Raw genomic sequence first — 20,788 nt, forward strand, 5'->3', positions numbered from 1 at the left:
CTTTCACAGATGTACATTAATATTATTATATAAACAGTTTTAGTGCTAAGGCCACCACACAAATGTCTTAAGTGCCAGTACTGTATTGAATGGGGGATCCATTGTTTTCCAGACTTTGTTCCTAAGCTTAACAACTTCAAAGGTTTGTGGGATGGGGAGTGAATGTCACCAATACATTATCATGACTTAAGTGAGAGAGAGAATTAGGTTTAAGTCAATTTTCAACAGTATTCCCGTCACATAACTGCAGGTAAGCTTATGTGGTAGGAAATCAAAAGTTAAAAAGAAGGATACTGTCTCCTTGGTGATAAGACTATGATAAAAATTCTATTCAATAAAGGTTTATATAGTTTTGATGCTATGACAGCAACAGAAGACTTAAGCTGCAAAGAGAATGCCTTCGCCCAATGATCTGGGGTCTTAGCGCTAAGATAGTTGTAAGTGTCATATATTAACATTACGTTAAGACTTTATTAGCATTAAGAGAGCTTCGACAATCTAGACCCCGGGACCTGGTCCTCAAAATGATCAATGCGCGAAGATGATTGTACCACCGATACTTTAACATAGACTTTCGCCATGATCCCTTTGAGGAACAGGGCCCAGGTAGTTTCACAGCAATCAATCCAGAAACACAACACAATTCATGGAACAAAACTTGGATTCGATGGAGCTATGATACCTTGTATTTGTCAACGTTTCAATACTTTCCTGGCAGTAAACAAGCAATTGATCCATAAAATTGCAGATTTCTGACACAAATGATCCTCTATCTGAACATCTATAATACAACTAGGGCAATTTCAGTTCTCTGTCACTGGCCTGATAATACTAAATGTCAGTGTTTTGGCATTGTCTTATCACCTATAAAAGTGAATTATATCAAGTTATAAAAACTCAAAATTCATATAAAAATGTTTATTAAAGCAGTATTTGATTTCTTACATCTCCTATGACCTGTAAAAAGAGTGAACTGTATGACACGTTTTACTCGAGAACATGTCTTGAACTCACAATGCTAACAGCAAGAACTCACAAAAATTTTTGATGGCACATCATGAAAGCTATGGCTGCAACCAGTTTGGAATGAATGGGTGATATGGTACCAACAGAGTTAGAGAAGCGAGGAGAGAACAATGAGAGAGAGAGAGAGAGAGAGAGAGAGGGAGAAACACAGGAGATTCACCAGCAAGAACTGATCCACAAGACAACACATATAAAACAACTTATCAGGATTTTCACACAAATTCTCTCATGAAAACAGATTCCTGACAACTCTTGTAAAACTGCCCATATTCAGGGGTTAAAAATTCCCACTGGCCGATGCCCAGGACAAGTCAGTTTTCATTTTGGGCAATCAAATAAAGGTATCTTACTTGTCCATGGACTACTAGATAATTTCCACTTATGGTTTCAGACTGCAAATAAACTTGGATTTCATTTCATATCTGCTCATAATGCAGCTACTACACTTCGCAATAAAAGTAATTTAGAGCTACTGTGCTTTGAATTTTATCACTCTTTGATAAATAGTCCAGTAAACATTAACATCAAACATTGTGTCATAGGGCAAGTTGAAAATTCGCCAGGACAAGTTACTTCCTTTAAGTCACCTGCCCTTTGGCAAGTTGCTTTTTAAAAAATATTGAACCCCTGCATATTGTGGGATCTGATCTGGAGTGACTGTAATGATAGAGGAACTAGGGATGTTTGATTATGACGGGGTGCAGGGGTGGAGGTTCATATTCAACAGTGTCAAGACGTCATCTATAATCTAATTTAAAAAGTGTACTTTTATGAGGAGTGAGTTTTACCCCACTTTTAGCAACATTTCAGCAATATCATGACCTGGGACACAAGAAACGGTTTTCCTACACTGCACCCGTGAAGGGAACCAAATTCGGTCTTCAGTGTGACACGCAAACACTTTAACCACTTGGCTACCCAACTGTCCCTGTCGGACGATAACACATAACCTCAACGTAAAGGATAGTTACAGACTAAAGTACAGTCACTGCATGATGTCATCCTACAATGACGTAACGAAAAATGTGTGTTTTATAATAGGCTTATGTAGTAAGCACCTCCTGTATATCAATGAACCAAACAAGTATACCTTGCAAATTAGGTATACTGCGAGTCTCCCATATCTACAAAACAAGGGCCAATCCCGATCCAAAAAATACACCCTGACAAAGTTGTACAAGAAGGATTGGTTGACATACGTAAACAAATCAAAAGCTGTCAGAAATCTGGTCTCATTTTCTGGTTTTATGATCCTGAGAGTTCACCCTTTACATGATCTCTGGCACATGTAATGAAACACAGTGACTTCTTAGTGTCAGATTAATTCTTACATTTCATCTTGCAGACTTGAGCAGTGCATATCATTCACAAAGCATAATGGCCGACTGACTACAGCACTATCACAAATGACGCGGAAGATTCTTATCTCTACACTCTTCCTTTGCCGGTGGATGGGACTCCCAAGTATTCCATTATGGTTGCATTTTCTTCCAGAGACAGATCGGCATGTCCCATCACAATCACAAATCTCTTCACTGATAGAAAAAGATCTGAATCTTTTCTTTCACTGACAGAGAAATCTTGAGCATTTCACATATATATTCATTCCTTCACATCCTTAAGACTCCAAATGTACTGGGGATTATTCATGTGGTGTTTTTCCAATCAGTTCAAACGGAAAGTGTCAGTACATATGGTGAATGCACTCCTGGGTAAACATGGACCTGCTTCATGATGACGATGTCCTTCATGAAAGAAATCTCAACACTGAGTAACACAGTTTGTTCAATAAGCATTGACAATAACACATGACTCTCACATTCCCCGACGCTGACTTTTAACTAATTTTAACACAAATATCCACAAGATAACACAAAAAGCATCCACATCCACAAATTTTCCATGTAACAAAATCGGAAATTCATTTGAATAAAGTCCCAGCAGAATGACGACCATGACAGCTCACTATGCATTACAAGCGTACCACATAAAGGGAGGTAACTCATCCATGGTCAGAGTCAGGCAATCACACATCTCAGTGGTACAATAATAACAATATCCTATGTACAATTTATACAACAGCAGGTGTCTTGCTGGGCCATCATGACTTCTTGGTTTCAGGCTCTGGTTTGACTATTTGAAATGAGATGAGATACTCTGGGTATGCCTGAAAGTAAAGAGAGAGAGAATTACAAATAGTTCAATGTTTTGTTTTTTTCTGCTGGAAAAAGATATTTGACATCTAAGTCTGCAACCAACATCACTGAAAATTGCAATTAAAACTTCTAATTCATGTTGACAATGCAACATCTTATATAATTACCTTGTACACTACAGTACTAAGCACAACAATGCAAAATATATCCAAAAGTTGAAAAAAAAGTGTGCATAAGCTTCACTTGATTTTGTACAGTGTGAAACTGTGTACAGTGTAGTCTGTTTTGTTGCTAATGGTTTGACTTAAATCAAATGGACCTGCAGATCTCATTTAGGGCCTGTAGTTCTTAAAGCCTGCATGTAGCAGCAGGCCCTGATGGTCGACCAGTAAATTAAAGCATTGCAAGCACTGCTTCATATCTGTCCCTGATAGTTTCCCCACGTCCACAGCGCTTATCTCAATATGTCCACATACATTTCCATAACCAGTCTCTAAATCCATCCCTCTAGACCTCATCTCCACATATCCATCCATGTCTTGTCAATTCTCGCCTGTCTCCATATCCCCACTCCTATGTAAATAAATCCATACCCTATACCTATATCTCTACCACTATCTCCATATTAGTACCCTATCTCTATTTTCCACCCTTATCTTTATACCACCTTCCTATTCTCCGTATCATGACCCTTGTCTCCATGACCCTACCAATATCTAAATCTTTATCTCCACCCTTATCTCCATGTCCCCAACCCTATCTCCACCTTTATCCTTATGTCCCCAACTCCATTTCCACCTTTATCTCCATGTCCCCAGTCCATCTCCACATCCCCCACCCCTATCACCATATCCCGACCCTTATCTCATTATCCCAGTCCCTATCACCACATCCCAACCCTCATCTCCACATCTCCTACCATTATCTCCACATACCTCACTATTATCTCCATGTCCCCACCCCTATCACCATATCCCAGCCCCTATCACCACATCCCAACCCTCATCTCCACATCTCCTACCATTATCTCCACATACCTCACTATTATCTCCATGTCCCCACCCATATCACCATATCCCAGCCCCTATCACCACATCCCAACCCTCATCTCCACATCTCCTACCATTATCTCCACATACCTCACTATTATCTCCATGTCCCCACCCCTATCACCATATCCCAGCCCCTATCACCTTATCCCAACCCTCATCTCCTCATCTCCACATCTCCTACCATTATCTCCACATACCTCACTATTATCTCCATGTCCCCACCCCTATCTCCACATCTCCAGATGCTCACCTGTTCCCCTCTGTATACCACATACTCAGCGAATGAGAGTCCGCCTGTACTGGGTCGACCTATCACAGAATGGTGTCCTGGAGGTGCATGTGCCATCTTCATCGCACTGAACTGGAGGAAAGACTTGCCTAGCGTCACTCGACATAACAATAACTGCCTACAATCAGATCAAAACAAGTCAACATTATTAAAAGTTTCAACAATTTATCTTCAAACATTTTCTAGTAGATTGGTAAGCACTGAACTTTGAACTGTTGAAACAGTAATACAAATAAATATGTCTGGTGAAACAAACGCAGAACAGGAAGTGAGTGTAGTTTCACATCATTCTAAGCAATATTACAGCAATATCATGGTGGTGGGACACCAGAAATGGGCTTCACCAATGGTACCCATGTGGGGAATCACAACTGGGTCTTCATCATGATGAGTGAACACTTTAACCACTTGGCTCTACCCCACTGCCTCAACAAGAAGTGACTAAGGTTGATTGTATGACTATCATATTCACAGGGTGCCATAAATCACCAGCAAGCTATCCAAATGTGGAATGTGATAACTCAGCATTACATTGATAGGAACAAACTATCTGCGGACTCATTACTTACCTATTACATATATAACAGGATCTATCTTTATGTACAGGGCACCCCGTGCCACCACCGATACCATACACATACTGGTTGCTCTTGGAGGAATTTTCAGCAAAATAAATACCTGAAATATACAAGCACACTATGTTGCAGTTTAAGGTACAAACGTGTGACCTATTTAACACATATTCAACTCATACTGTCATGTCCACAGTCTCCAAAATTCACACAAATCAAATAGCCACTGTTGACCAAATTATGCTGAGGACATGCAAATGACATAATCATGGCATTCCATCAGTGCCATATAATCATGGCATTCCATCAGTGCCATATAATCAATGGCATTCCATCAGGGCCATATAATCAATGGCATTCCATCAGTGCCATATAATCAATGGCATTCCATCAGGGCCACATAATCAATGGCATTCCATCAGTGCCATATAATCAATGGCATTCCATCAGGGCTATATAATCATGGCATTCCATCAGTGCCATATAATCATGGCATTCCATCAGTGCCATATAATCAATGGCATTCCATCAGTGCCATATAATCATGGCATTCCATCAGTGCCATATAATCAATGGCATTCCATCAGGGCCATATAATCATGGCATTCCATCAGTGCCATATAATCGATGACATTCCATCAGTGCCATATAATCATGGCATTCCATCAGTGCCATATAATCAATGGCATTCCATCAGGGCCATATAATCATGGCATTCCATCAGGGCCATATAATCAATGGCATTCCATCAGGGCCATATAATCAATGGCATTCCATCAGTGCCATGTAATCATGGCATTCCATCAGTGCCATGTAATCATGGCATTCCATCAGGGCCATAATTCTCAATGAGTTCTAAAAGCCACAATTTTGCTACAAATTTCAATGGAATACATCTGACAGACAATGTTACCACTTTAACGTTTGTCCGAGTACTTGCAACATTCTGATGAAGAGCATGACAACCCAGTGATCAACAGCACGAGCATCAATCTAGGCAATTGGGAAACAATGTCAGCCTAGTCAGCGATGATGACAACCTGATCCCACTGGTCGGCTGTTATGACAAGCATGAATTACTGAAGATCAATTCTAATCCACATCTTCACAGGCAATCCCACGAGAATTCCTCTAGAGAAATCGCAAAGGAACTAATGCACTACCCATCTAAGACAGGATCCCTGGAAGAAGGCAGCTATTCATTCAATGCAAGCATTCAATCAAAAATCTATACAATGGCATACTAAGATCAACATCTGAATGAATACATTTCTGTCCGAACTTACCTGCACCAAACATGCCCCCGATGTAAGCATGTCGTTCATCGAAACCCTTATGCACTATGGAGTTTGTGAAAGGGGAGCCATGGAACAGCAGCCTCTCGTTAGGGTGTCCGTGGTTTTCTTCTCCCACCTCCTTGCGACGGTGACAGTATCGCTCCCACAGTCGCTTGTTACGAACTTTCTGGATCTGGAATGGATGTAAAGTTAATTAGTTCTGGATAAAGACATTAAATTATATCCAATGAATACTTTGTTTTACATCAATGGAGGTCCAAAGATAAAGTACAAATGGTTCTAGTCCACATGATAATTTCACTCCTGCATATTCCATCTTGTATAACTTCCATTACATAAAGAAGTGAACCATCCACATCAGTTGCTAGAAGTCCATACTATTTTAAAATTAATATACAGTACCTTCAGAATGTTATATTTATTGAAGATGCCTCCAACACTGTCTTTATGGTCTCGAATAGTGCTCTGCATCTGCCAAGGAAGTTGACAATGTTGCATTAAAAGGTTTAAATAAGAATACAACACTCGGCTGACCAAATATTAAATAGGTAGTCAATGAAGATTGCTGCACTACCACTTAGTGAGAACAAATGTGCTCATACAATATAGTCTGTTTTTTAAACAACTTTATTATTTTTACGACAAAAGATCTGCAAAAGCCTCAGAGAGTTGGTACGATGTTTTGATTATGATCAGCGTTTCATTGAGTATTTTATGTATATTAGTTTTAGCGCTAGATTGCAATTCATCAGGTATGCCTTTGAGCTAAACAGACCAGTAAGTACTACTTAAAAAGTCACTGTAGCTGTTGTTTGGTATATCACATGGACATTCTGAAGCTTCTTCAAAGAGATTTCAGCTTGTTACAGTAATGAATTTCACGTACATCATTAAGGCCTCAGACTAGGACAGTATACCAGTACCACTAGTTAACTTTCTTCTGATCCATTATGTTCTAATCATTACTATTAGAGCTCAAGTCCATACACTTTCAGATGTCTTCTTACCATGATGGTTTGGGACACAAATTCTGTGATAGTCAATAGAACAACTGTGTCAACATGTGGCAAAATCTTGATGATTCCTACCTGTTCCTCTACAGAGATGTATTCTGGGTCATCTGGGGTGAGGTCGATGAGGACAGTTCCTGAGCTAGACACTCCTGACACGACAGCCGCACCTGCACAATAACATAAACATGAACAGATTCCACAGTGGGATACTCCACTCTGAGCATACACCTGTATGCAGAACAGAACTATGCCATATGTGACAATGGGATGTAATTCCCTGCTGAATATCCTGTATACAGGAACATGATATACAGTGAGTGAGCAAAACATTGTATACAGAAACATCCTGTACACTGAGTGAAAGAGTTTTTAGCATTAGCTTTTAGCATTATCACAGCATAGGGACACCTAGAAGTAGAATGGGCTTCACTCATTGTACCCATGAAGGGAACTGAACCCAAGTCTTCAGCGTGATGAGTGAACATTTTAATAACAATGCCACCTCATCACCCCATGCATACTTGGTGTGTAGTAATCTATGTTAGGCTGCTGGTCTCTGGTCATGGAGGACATGTATTTGCATCCCCCTCACCCTTGATCTGAGGCAAAACTGTTTAGATGTCAGTTGAAAACATCAGGTCTGATATACATAACAGACAAGTCCACAGAGAAAGAGACAGACTTTGTCTGCTACAGTTTAAGGGCTGTCAAGAATGGGGGTGAGATAAGAACAGCTTGTACAATTTCACCAAAAGCTCTACCTCATGAATGACAACACACAACTTCATGGTGCCTGGGTCGTTGATGCCAACCTGTGGTCACACATTTGGAGATATTGTGTTGCACATGACAATAAATTTGTTCATTAAACATTTTCGTGAAATACTGTGATCGGCTATTCCAGGCACACACAATTTGATGGCTTACCTTTCAAAATAGAGAAACATGAGACGATGGGACAACGGGAACCCGAAGTACAATGGGAACCCAACGATAGTGTAAGCATTCATCCATAAGATACAATGGCACAAGATCGATCAGGCAACTGATGAGGATTTGCGTTTATGGTCTATTCTCAACAGCTACCATAACCAAAATGCACTCAGAGACTGTGACATTAGTCAAAAGATGATTTCTCCCTACCACCTGACAACTTTCTCCAGTGATATGGATAATGCTGGAAAGTTAAGTTTTATTTTCATTTTTATTCTTTTATCAATATGACAGCCATATAATGGCAGAGGAGCACTCAGCAATATTCCAGCTATATGGCAACGGTCTGTAAATAATCGAGTCTCCACCAGACAATCCAGTGACCAACAACATGAGCATCGATCTGCGCAAATGGGAACGGATGACATGTGTCAATGAAGTCAGCGAGCCTGACCACCCGATCGCATTAGCCGCCTCTTACGACAAGCATACTCGCCTTTTATGGCAAGCATGGGTTGCTGAAGGCCTATTCTATCCCGGGACCTTCACGGGTCAATGGCAGAGGACATGATGGAGAGTCAAAACAATGAACGGTAGAAAGTGGGCACAAGCCCAGACCATTTCACATATGGTGTACAGTAGAATTTTTTTTATTACAAAATGCCATCATTTGGGCTAGCAGATATTCTTCATGGTAAATTTCCACCTCTGATAAGGTTCTTCAACATGACAATTCTTCCTTTGTTTGAACCACTACACCAACCCATGTGCCCTTTCTTCGGAACGAAACCAGGACAATTTCTTTTTAACAGTAAAAAAGATAAGGGATAAGGGCAACCAACATATTACCAGCAGAGGCTGGAGTTTGTACTTTATTTATGTCAGTTAACTGATTGTTTGTGAGTTGATCATGTGTAGGATTACCTACACTTACCTCACATTACATAACTGATGCACTGGTACATACCTTTGGTAGAGATGAGCTTCTCCACACCCTTAAGTATTTTGTGCCTGTGACCATAAGCATTAATCCCAATGTCTTTCAACTCTTCGTGTCCCATTTCAACCAAAATGTCCATTGTAATTTGTTCCTTTTCAAAAATATCCCGGAGCTGCTCGAGTCCAATTGATCCCAGGAATGCCATGACACTAACAGCTTCGATGCTCCTCTCGCCTTCTCCAATTGACCTTTCCATGTTACATCCGTCACCGACCTGTGGACTCCCTCCCACAGCACCAGCGAACCCATCTGAGCTGCTGTTGAGAAGACTGCTGAAAGAAAGATAACAGTAACGTTAGATTCATTAAGATACAACCTTCAATGGAAAGCAACTTTTTTTTATATGGTTTGTGTGACATTTCCACACAAAGTTCCTGCTGAACAATATCACAAGAACCTGTATTGAAATGTCGTACTTAAGTTTGTTAAATCCTAACGAATTTGTATATCCAAACTTCTAAAACACCACTCATAGAAGTTAGATTCTTTTTGTTGGTAGACAGGTGATACTCTTAACAAGAGCATCAGCAAATTGTTGCAAAATGTATTCATTTGCCTACTCAAACCCAATAACATGAAAAGCAAGTAGATGAAGCAAGAACTAAAACATAAGTAACCTAAACTGAACTCTGGAACATATCAAACCCTCAAATGGTGGGGAACAGATCAAGATGCTTACTTGCTGGATGAGGAACTGCTGCTGGTGAGGTTGCCCCCACCACTGCTTCCTCCACCAACCTGGGCCTTGGGGACGCTTGGGGGCATCTGCACTGGTGGCATGGCATCCTGGAGGAGTGCTCGCACATCGTCCGCCTGAGAGGAAAACATTTTAGTTACAGTAGCGTCAAGCTTTTGATTTGTTTGGCCTGCACGAAGAAATATTACCGCAGTCTGTAAATAATCCAGGTCCAGTCAAACCAGAGACTGGAATTGGGTAGAATGATCTATGCTATCTACAGAGGAGAGGGACAGAAAGAGTATGGGTTCACACTGCTTTTGGCAATTTTCTAGCTCATCATGACGAGACACTAGAAATAGGCTTGAAACACTGTACCCATGTGAGAAATACAAATTTAGTCTTCAGTCTTATCTTCAGAAAAGAAATAAAATGCTTCCTTTTAAAGGGGAATTATACTTGGAATAAGGAGGGAATATTTCAGCTTACCGTTGCAAGATCCAGAGGTGACTGGCCCTCCTGGTTCTTCATGGTGGGATCTGCTCCATGGGCAAGCTAGAATGTAGTAGGTCAACTTGTTAATATACCAAAGTCATAAACCAAGCCTATATAAAGTGCACCATCAGCACAAGAAGATAATACTCATTCATATCTAAAATATCTTAGTAAAAGCATTTAAATTAACTGCATCATTAAATTGTATTTCAGAATATCAATGGACAAATAATAAAAAAGGGGGAGTAATCAAAATTCTGTGTTGCTAATTATCTCCCCTTGATCAATCTTCCAATTCACTGCTGTGCAAAATCAAAATCAGTTGCTCCAACAACAGCATGCAGATCAGGGTCACTTTAAATCATATTCATTCAGCAATTTAAACGGACCACGTTATTCATCAATCAGTGGTGTCTCAGTACACAAATACTGTAAATGTAACAATATATTTTCATTGAAATTTTGAAAAGAACCAGCTTGGTTCAGCAAATGTTTGGCACAGCTCTCAACATTTTGAGCTTTGACAAGTCTGGAAACAATGTCTGGAGTAGACAATCCAGTGATCCACATATTGATCCATTGGCATACAATGGAATGTGAAAACACCTGATCTTGTCAGAGGGCTCGTACGACTAATATATGTTGCAGATGACTAATTCTAACCCAGATCTTCATGGATTCAATGACCATACGAATCAGTGACACACAAATACCACTTACCAGCAGTGAACAGAGCTGAGTCCGCCCCTTCTGTGCTGCTTCATGGAGAGGTGTGAATCCCCATCTGTCTTGAGCATTAACACAGGTGTTGAATTTGATTAGAAGAGCAGCTATTTCTACATGCTGAAAGAAAAAGAAACACATGTTAGCATTAACACACCATACACCTAATGCAGGTCTGCAGATGTTCCGTGGCACATCATAATTTTGATTTATTTTTACACAGTTCTAGTCCCGTAGGCGTGGTTTTATTCATAAATATACAGCTTCTACAGAGGTGAAAGAATCTGGAGTATAAGAAGACTGCATGTATGATGGCGTCTTACCCCATAAGATGACGCATTGTGTAGAGGTATGAGTCCACCTTTGTCCTGGGCATTCACGTCAGCTCCATTCTCCAGTAGAAACTCTGCAACTTCCACATTGTTGTAGCCAGCTGTAACAGATTGTAGAGTTAGCACATGTAGATGTTACTTTAGCACACTGTAGAGTTGCAAGTTGAAGTGTTGGCAATTTGTGAATGAGTTTAGTTTGATGCTGCTCTCAGCAATATTCCAGCAAAATCACAGCTGCAGACAAAACTGTGTACCCATGTGGGAATCTAACATGCATCTTCTCCGTGAATAGCGAACGCTTTAAACATTTGGCTTCACCACCACCACTGGGAGTTTGTGGTATTGATATTTTATAGATAAATGACAGCTATGTCACTGATCTGGACCACTAATACAGATGTCATATTTTCAGGGCATCTCAACAATGCTGACTGGTTCTCCATCTTCCACACTGACATCATTAAATACCATTAAATCACAATAGTCAGCCTATTTAAGTGCATAATGCAATAACGTTGACGAGGGATCCTACCTGCAAGATGTAAAGGTGTGGAATTCCTGCCCTGTGTGTCCCGACAGTTGATATTTTCCTGGGATGCAAGTTTCTGTACTCTGGCAAGGTTCCCCTTCTTTGCAGCTTCCAGCAACGCAGCATCGCCTGAACAAAGTAACATGTGTGATAAATATCAAATACCAAAACACACGTGAGTGAGTTTGGTTTTATGTCTCTTTTAAAGGTATTCCGTAGCAGATAGTGTTGGATTAATGCAGGAGATGTCAGTGAGTGAAAGGCATATTCCAGCAGAGGACACCAAAAATGGGCCCCACACATTGTACCCACGAGTCTTTGGCTTGACAAGCGAATGCTTGAACCACTTGGCTACTCTGCTGCCTCAGGTCTCAGATGCTTGGAGGCCGACAAACACTGGAAACTTTCCAGAGCTATGACACCCCGTTTACATCTGCATGACTATGAGACCTGATTAAACATCCTGAGTATTTGCACACAAACATCCCTGTGAAGATGCACATTCATTATGAACATAAGCAAGAGTTGCTTGAAGAGTGAGTGATTATGGTTTAATATTTCAGCAATATCACAATGGGGGACACTAGAAACAGGCTTTGCATATTTTACTATGTGGGGAATCTTTGCTGCACTTTCGCTTGATAAAAGAGCAAACTAACAGGATCAGGTTAGCATAGATTGCATAGATTGATGCTCATGGCACTCTTTCACTTTCAACATGTGAGCATAACACGTCACATCAGTTTTCATGGCATCAATCACTGGATTTTACAAGCTGACATCAAACAGGATGAATATCAGTTAATGATGCATTACCGGAAACAAAGAAGGTTTTTGTTTACCTCGGAGAAGATCAGCTACATCTTGGTCACCTTCCTTCACAAGGTCCAGTGGAGTATGTCCATCTCGGTTCTTCTTGTTGGGGTCGGCCCCATGCTGATGAATAACAAACAACCCTTTCTCTTTCAACATGTGAGCAAAACCATGTCTACATTAGTCCTGCCTACAGTCATCATCAAAACATCCATGGGTGAATGGGCGAACACCTTAACCACTAGACTATACCACCGCCCCATCCCTGGGGGAACATATACTACTCAAAAGAAATCATTAACACCAAATCCTTACATTAATCTCTCAAGAATCTCAAAGGAATGGTGTTTTGCTTCTTTAAAATAGCATATAGTATTAAAACAGTGTTTGCAACATATTTTATCAACCTCACGGAAAAGCGGATGCAAAAACAATTTTTACATTTTTGCGCAACTTCAAAATCTTGCTAAACACGAAAAACTCATAAAGCCCAAAAATTTTCACCTTCAAAAGCAACTTGCAGATTTCAAATTTGCCTTTTGAAGCTGCTTCATGTAATGGCGTGAACTTCCACAAGTCTGCAACATTTACACATGCTCCATGCTGCAAAAGAAAAGACAGACATATAACTATACATGATTTTTTATTGAACTATAGTGAAAATCTTTTGCAATCAATACTACAGTTCATCAGAAATATCCTTTGCCAATGGAAATGTATGACAGCCACACATCACAGATCTACATCAAAATATATCAGACATTGTTATTATTTCTCAGAAAGTAAATAACAGAGGATCTGTCTGATCTTAATACTTAAATTGCCTATATTTCTTCTCCATGGGACTAAAATTAACTAAACAGCTGATATTAACTCGCATTTAGCATTAACTTTTGCTTCTTCCGAGTTAGTGTCAGATATTATGCACAGAAATCACTGCTATTACTCAGGACAATGTGGAATAAAACTCACATGCTGAAAGGTTAAACAGTGAGAGAGTGGGTGCTGACAGACGTAGGCACATCATCAAGGTGAGTCTGAAACTCCACTCTTTACCCAACAATAACAAATAAGGAAATGTTTCAACTGACCTTAATGAGTAACTCTGTGACTTCAAAATGGCCATAGGAGCATGCATTGTGTAGAGGCACTAGTCCTCCCTTGTCCTTGGCGTGTACGTCTGCTCCTTGTTGTAGCAGGTACTCCACAACACTGACACGGTTGTAGCCTGCGGCAAAGTGCAGCGGTGTCGAGTGGCGGCCGTCAACATCACGACAGTTAACAGCATGGGGGTTAGTGGCCACAAGCTTCTAGAAGAAAATGCTAAGTTGATGAAGCAGTCAAAGATACAATCAAATTTGACCATTATATACATACATGGTTTTTGTAACATCCGGATCACCAACACTAAGGCTGTTATGATTTGCTCACATATTCAGTGAATAGAACCGTAACCCTTCATAAATTCAGAAACCAAACCAAATATTAATGAATATTTATGACTTTTTTAAAGAGAGTTTGTATTACTTGAATGCTTATGTCCTTTTCCAAAGTGAGATATGCAAGAATGGAATATGTTGTATTGTTCTAGCTCTGCAGCAGCATGTATCGTGTTAGTTTGCCAAGGCTGCACATGGTACTGTTGACAGGAACTATTACATACCAAATTTCAGCGCCATGAGATCACTGGTTAACAGATTAACACTGTCGGCATGGGCGTACCATATAGTGCATTAATCACTTAACTACAATATTGTATTTGTGAATAATTATTCAGATTCATTTCTAAGTATTCGTAATGTGTATCATATTCACCACATAGAGTATTCATTGTAGCCCTAACCAACACTGGTATTGATGTTGAGAATCAAACCTGGAGCTTTCACAAAACAAGCTAACACTAATCAGCTGTCATATTATTACATCATCCTCGTGTTCTTTATGGCGCTCTTTTGCTACACCTATGTAAACTGCGGCCCCATAAAAGTGGAAAGATTCAAAGATGAAATATGATATCATCTACATAAAACCACTCATATATAATGAATATCTATTAATTCATCAGTGGTTTGATCATTTGCGCATCACTTTAGTGACAGCTGTTTTCTCTCATAACATAAGGCCCTGGATTAGATCAGTCTGACGTACCAGTGTATCAAATAACAAGAGAATCAGACATCTAAAAGTAGTTTTGCTGGGTAGTTTAATGAGTGGAGGAATCATCTTTTGTCCTGTATGCTATCAAATGACGCAAGATTACCCAAGACAAAAGCATCTTGACATGTACTTTTATAATGCACAAAGTGTGGTGACATATCGCAGGTGTATGGTTTCACCCAGAGCTGGTAAGCCTAATTACTTATTAATTTCACGCTAACAACTGCATAGACAAGTACATCATATTACTGCAGTCAGCAAATTTCAGCTATCTAAATCTGTGGAACAGAACTATACAGCCACAAAATTTGAAGGTTACGATTCACTTGAATGTTGAAGGATACTCAATCACTGAAAATGTGAAACACGTCCGGAAATAAATCAGGGGGAAAAGTATATTTCACCGATTGCAATGGTGACTTACACACCTTAACCATTTCCATATCCCCCGCCTTTGCTGCCTCCAGTAACTGGTAGTCGATGTCCGTCCCTCCAACAGGTGGGTCCTCTGAAAACACAATTATGGTCACAGGCTATTTCTCCAGGCTGTCAACTTAACATTGTGTGAAATGTCACATGCTGATTGGGACGAGTTGTTTATTTAAAGCCAGACAATCCAGTGATCAAAAGCATGAACATTCATCTACACATTTGGGGTACGATGACATAATAATCATGTCAACCAACTCAGTGGTTTAACCATTTTCAGACAAACAAGTGAGTGACTGAGTTTAGTTTTACACTGCACTCAGCAATATTCCAGCTATATGGCAGCGGTCTGTAAATAATCGAGTCTGGACCAGACAATCCAGTGATCAACAGCAGGAACACCGATCTGCGCATAGCAGCCTTTTATGGTAAGCATGAGTTGCACAAGACCTATTCTATCCCCGGACCTTCACAGGTCTTAGACAAACAAGGTCTGCAACAATAAACTTTATATATATCAGCCAGGTCAGCAAGCAGCAGTCAGCTGATCATCAAATCCTGTTAGTCGCCTCTTACGACAAGCACATGTTACTGAGACCAATTCAATCCAGATCTTCAGAGGTAAAATTCATGTGATCAAAGTAATTTTAGCGTAAAGTTCACAGGTAATTTTTGTTCAAAGACTTGCAGTTAATAAACCAAGTACTGTCATCAAGTACTGTATTTCCTCAATAAACAGGTCCACAAAAATGTCAGATACAGTGAGACCCTGGATATACACACACATCTGTTTTTGTGTAAATTGTCTAGATAACTGAATATCCAGACATCTGGATTTCTGTAATTTAGTCTTTGCTGTTGAAACGGTAAGGAGCATACACTTCTTGGTTAAAATCACTTCCAAAACAGCATGGTCATTTTGATTTGAGCTTTCTGGATATTTGGGATCTGGGTATCAGTATATAACATTTGTCTATTTGTAGGTGACTTCTGTAAATACTACCACATGTAATTTCTTTGTGGTGATGATCATTGCATACAGATTTTCTGATAGAATTTAACTGAATTAAGATCTAGTCCATGATGAGTAATTCTTGTAAGGATAGTGAGATTAAAGCTGGAAATTTGGCTTACCAATTAGGAGCCTCTGGATGTTTTCTGTGGCAAGCTGGGCAGCCGTGTAGCCCTGGAGTGACACTATACTTGGGTCAATGCCGTATGACATCAGCAACCTACACGCCTGCATGTTACCCTGTTGCCCCACCCTATGCAGCGCTGTCTGACCATGGCCATCTAATGCATTCACCTGAAATGATCAAATATACACATCTATCTCACTGTGTCAAAATCTCTGATATAATATTAAACACTAAGTCAGTATTCCCTTGTGTTTGTTGTTTAATGCCATAATGAGCAATAGTGTAGCTACGAGGGTTGGCTGAAAAGTTCTAAGCCTCACTGTGAAAAAAAGTTACAAAGTCCACGTTTGCAATTTATTTTTCTACATAGTCCCCTTCCAAGTTCACACACTTTTGCCAGCGATGCTGCAAGGCCCGAATCCCGATCAGGAAGAAATCTTCTTCAGCTACCCTAAAAAAATCAGTCACAGCGGAAATGACGTCATCATTACTTGCAAAATGGCGACCGGTGAGTTCCTTTTTCATTTTGGGGAACAGGTGGAAGTCAGAAGGAGCCAAATCAGGTGAATAAGGAGGATGGTCAATGAGTTCAAAGCCACAATCGCGGATTGTTGACATGGCCACCACCGATTTGTGAACAGGCCGCTTTGTCTTGGTGGAAGAGGACACCTTTAGCAATCATCCCTCGTCGTTTGGCTTTGATTGCTTCTCGCAACTGGTTCGGTAGATCAGCATAGTATCTGCCGTTGATAGTTTGATCTTTTCAAGATAATCAATGAGCAGAATACCCCTGGAATCCCAAAAGACTGATGCCATCACCTTTCCAGCTGAAGGAACAGACTTGGCTTTCTTCGGAGCTGGTGAATCAGGATGCTTCCACTGTTTTGACTGTAGTTTTGTTTCTGGTTGAAAGTGATGTATCCAGGTCTCATCCACGGTTACAAATCGTGCCACAAAATCATCGGGATCTGCTTCAAAACGACGCAAATTGTCAAGGGACGTCTGGAACCTGACACGTTTCTGTTCTGCTGTCAAGAGCTTTGGCACCCATCTTGCAGAAACTTTAGTCATTCCTAATTCGTTGGTGATAATATGCTCAGCCCTCTCATGAGAGATGCCCACTACACTAGCAATATGTCGAGTAGTCAATCGTCGATCATCCATCAACATATCGAGCACTCGCGTGATGTTTTCTGGAGTGATTGCTGTTGAAGGCCTTCCTGAGCGTGGGTCATCATCAAGGCTTTGTCTGCCACGCTTAAATTCTGCAGCCCACTTCTTTACTGTGGAAAATGAAGGAGCATCATCCCCTAGAGTGGAGACCATGTCAGCATGTATCTGTTTTGGGGACATGCCTTTCTTTTGCAAGTACTTGATGACTGCCCTGTATTCAGTTTTGTCCATTTCTGATGATTTCAGAGGGTAGGTTTACCAAAAGAGCTGTAGTTGAGATAAAACTATTAGTACGTTTGTAGTTCTTGTGTCTATGATTCACTAAATGATTGTCCTCATTGGTGGCAAACACCTGTCTCTAGTTGGTGGGGAAAAAACCACTCAGGCTGAGAACTTTTCAGCCAACCCTCGTATATGACAGATGCCTGTAAATAATCAAGTCAGGACTGGATAAACCAGTGGTTGATATTCTGAGCAAAATGATCCATGTCATCCAACCGCTGCACAAAATCGGATCACTTGCTCCATGACGACCAATATCGGTTCCTGGGAATCCTACATGTGAAGTAAAGTGCTACCTCATTATCACCACATGCAACATGGGAAGGGAAAAAAATCATCGCTGAGTAAAGGCAGACTAGTAAGTTTCATTGAAATATTTCCCTTCAAAACCCAAACAAAATCAACGTGAAGTCCAGAACTATATCTTCAAGTCTGGCAGTCTAGATCTACCTAGACATTCAAGGCTTGATCTGGATCATTTTTAAAATGTTCTCCAAACTCTGAGCTATCAACTACAGTCTACTTCTGGTTGGTCACGTGATGGACAATAACTAACAATATGTCATGATACAGCCCAGCAGCACCAACATGGTGAACCCACTAACCTAAACTTGATATTGTTCTATTAACTACTGCTGCTATTTGGTTTTACCTTAGCTCCATGTTTGAGGAGGACATCCATCACATCATAATGTGCCTTATCTCCAGCAATATGTAGCGGTGTCAAGTAGCTGTGGGGGAAACAGTATGTTATTCACATGAACTTTGTCAGCATGTCATGGGACCATATACACATAATACATGAAATCTACTTTAGACTAGACATTACCTTTTATCAGACACATTTATTTCATGCAAGGTATTATTCCTTATCTTATTTTTGTTTTGCTATTCTTGTACTTTTTTGTACTATTTTTGTGCATTCTAAAGCAAAATAAAGAGAACACAACGTGCAATCCACTCTAAATCACACAGCTTCTATAAATGTGAAGTTGATTCATTGATTTCTTATCACTTTTATCAATATTCCAGGAATACCACAATGAGGGAATACCAGCAATGGGCTTCACACACTGAACCCAGGTTTTCGGTGTGATGAGCAAACACTTTAACCATGACTCTATCCCTCCATTCCTATGACAACTGCACTTACATATGAAACAACCGATCAGACTTACTCTTTGTTTTTATCGTTGAGGTTAGCTCCCTTCCTTATGAGCTGCTCCACCACCTGTTTCCTCTTCGGGAATGGCGAGGCAGCTGCACAGTGCTGCAACACAACAATTATTTCTAAATTGTGTTTTCCACAGCCATACAAATGTTACGCACTTCTGTCACATTTCTTGAATGACTGAAGGAAACAGTTTTCAAAAATGAATCAACTTCATGTTAGTACTGTGCTCTTTTCAAGTCAAGTGAGTAAGTGTAGTTTTACACTGCTTTCAACAAAATTCCAGCAAAATAATGCCTGGGGACATGACGTCATCAGCATGATGATCAAGCATGTTCACCTATAGACTACCCTACCACCCTCCTCTCAAATGATAAGCTGTAACAGTGCACTGTCCAACTCTGACCCTGTCTTTCTCGGATTGCTGTATATGCCAGACTGAACCTACAGTCCCGACGTAAACATTCTTTATAGGAAACATCTGTGTACTCTGTGTAATATTTTAGTTGGTCCTAATTAGACAGAGTGCACTGTATTTCCTTAAGTGTTCATTCAGGTGAATAGCATGTGGCTCAAATCTGTTAGCTGTATGAGAAGAACAAGTCAAGACACTTGAACACTTTCAATATTTCAGGTTAGAAATGGGGTCTATCAACCAATGGCTGTGGTATTAGGAGAGAGATTGAGCAGAAAATCTCATTGTAGTGCTTAATATGTCGGTGTTATGTCAGACCTGATTTTTCATACAACAAACACAATGAACACTTTTCAATGAGCTCTCAATTTTTAACTGCTTCATTAAATGTATGAACTCACAGTTATCAGTTCACATGAACAAGCACATACTATATCATCACTTCCACATTACTACCTACCAGAGCTGAATCCCCTGTGTAAGGATGCTTAAAGTTGACGACATCCATAGTCAAATACTTCTTCACCCTTGCCAAATCTGACTGTCTTGCTCCCTCCAGTAGTGAATGGCCTTTGTATTCAACTGGAACAGGGAAAGGCATTAAAAACACAGGCTTTAACAGGCAAGTCATACAAGAACACAAAGTTATCAACATCCCCCGCAAGAGAAAATGCTCTTATGAATATGTCTACTAGTTATGATTATATATGCCAAGTTTGGTGAAGAAATAGAGAACAGTTCTAGAGTTCTTCTCTGAAAAAGAAAACTACCACCAATTTGAGTCAAAGTCAAATTGTTGCCATGGACACGCCACAAATATTTTGTTCCAAATTCATTAACCACCAAAAGGCACCAGTACACCACTAAACCTCTCTATCTAACTGCCAGTTTTAAAGATCTGGTCAGGAAAAGACCAAGTGCACTGACGTACTGACACAGCGACAAACAGACACACATTTTAATACCCCCTGCAAAGCATGTTGCGGGGGATTAAAAGACAGAAGCATAACAAATACTCCATGAAAGCATGCATAAAACATGCTCTCATCAAACCATAAATGTAGGTAAAAGTTTTTAAGGTAAAAGATAACCTTAGAATTAATAAACAGCTTTTG

General features: G+C 40.1%; 1 protein-coding gene across 2 annotated transcripts in view; it reads right to left on the bottom strand.

Annotated features, from left to right (window-relative positions):
- Nucleotides 1-903: 903 nt before the first annotated feature.
- LOC137265979 (poly [ADP-ribose] polymerase tankyrase-1-like) overlaps nt 904-20,788 on the bottom strand; it is a 34,667-nt gene continuing 14,782 nt past the window's right edge. Inside the window, exons 8-27 of one of the 2 annotated variants that reach the window (XM_067801468.1) lie at nt 20,134-20,255; nt 19,266-19,357; nt 18,740-18,818; nt 16,628-16,799; nt 15,493-15,572; nt 13,999-14,214; nt 13,412-13,510; nt 12,937-13,030; nt 12,098-12,223; nt 11,557-11,666; nt 11,231-11,353; nt 10,505-10,570; nt 10,019-10,152; nt 9,307-9,611; nt 7,482-7,573; nt 6,796-6,864; nt 6,382-6,565; nt 5,093-5,201; nt 4,485-4,641; nt 904-3,193 (exon numbers count right to left, since the gene is read on the bottom strand). In XM_067801468.1, coding sequence (XP_067657569.1) covers nt 3,128-3,193; nt 4,485-4,641; nt 5,093-5,201; nt 6,382-6,565; nt 6,796-6,864; nt 7,482-7,573; nt 9,307-9,611; nt 10,019-10,152; nt 10,505-10,570; nt 11,231-11,353; nt 11,557-11,666; nt 12,098-12,223; nt 12,937-13,030; nt 13,412-13,510; nt 13,999-14,214; nt 15,493-15,572; nt 16,628-16,799; nt 18,740-18,818; nt 19,266-19,357; nt 20,134-20,255 — 2,495 coding nt within the window. In that variant the 3' untranslated portion in view covers nt 904-3,127. Of the gene's footprint in view, nt 3,194-4,484; nt 4,642-5,092; nt 5,202-6,381; nt 6,566-6,795; nt 6,865-7,481; nt 7,574-9,306; nt 9,612-10,018; nt 10,153-10,504; nt 10,571-11,230; nt 11,354-11,556; nt 11,667-12,097; nt 12,224-12,936; nt 13,031-13,411; nt 13,511-13,998; nt 14,218-15,492; nt 15,573-16,627; nt 16,800-18,739; nt 18,819-19,265; nt 19,358-20,133; nt 20,256-20,788 lie in introns of both variants that reach the window. The other variant, XM_067801467.1, reaches the window with a different exon arrangement.

This window comes from Haliotis asinina, chromosome 15, assembly GCF_037392515.1.
Source record: "Haliotis asinina isolate JCU_RB_2024 chromosome 15, JCU_Hal_asi_v2, whole genome shotgun sequence".
Lineage (NCBI taxonomy): Eukaryota > Metazoa > Mollusca > Gastropoda > Lepetellida > Haliotidae > Haliotis > Haliotis asinina.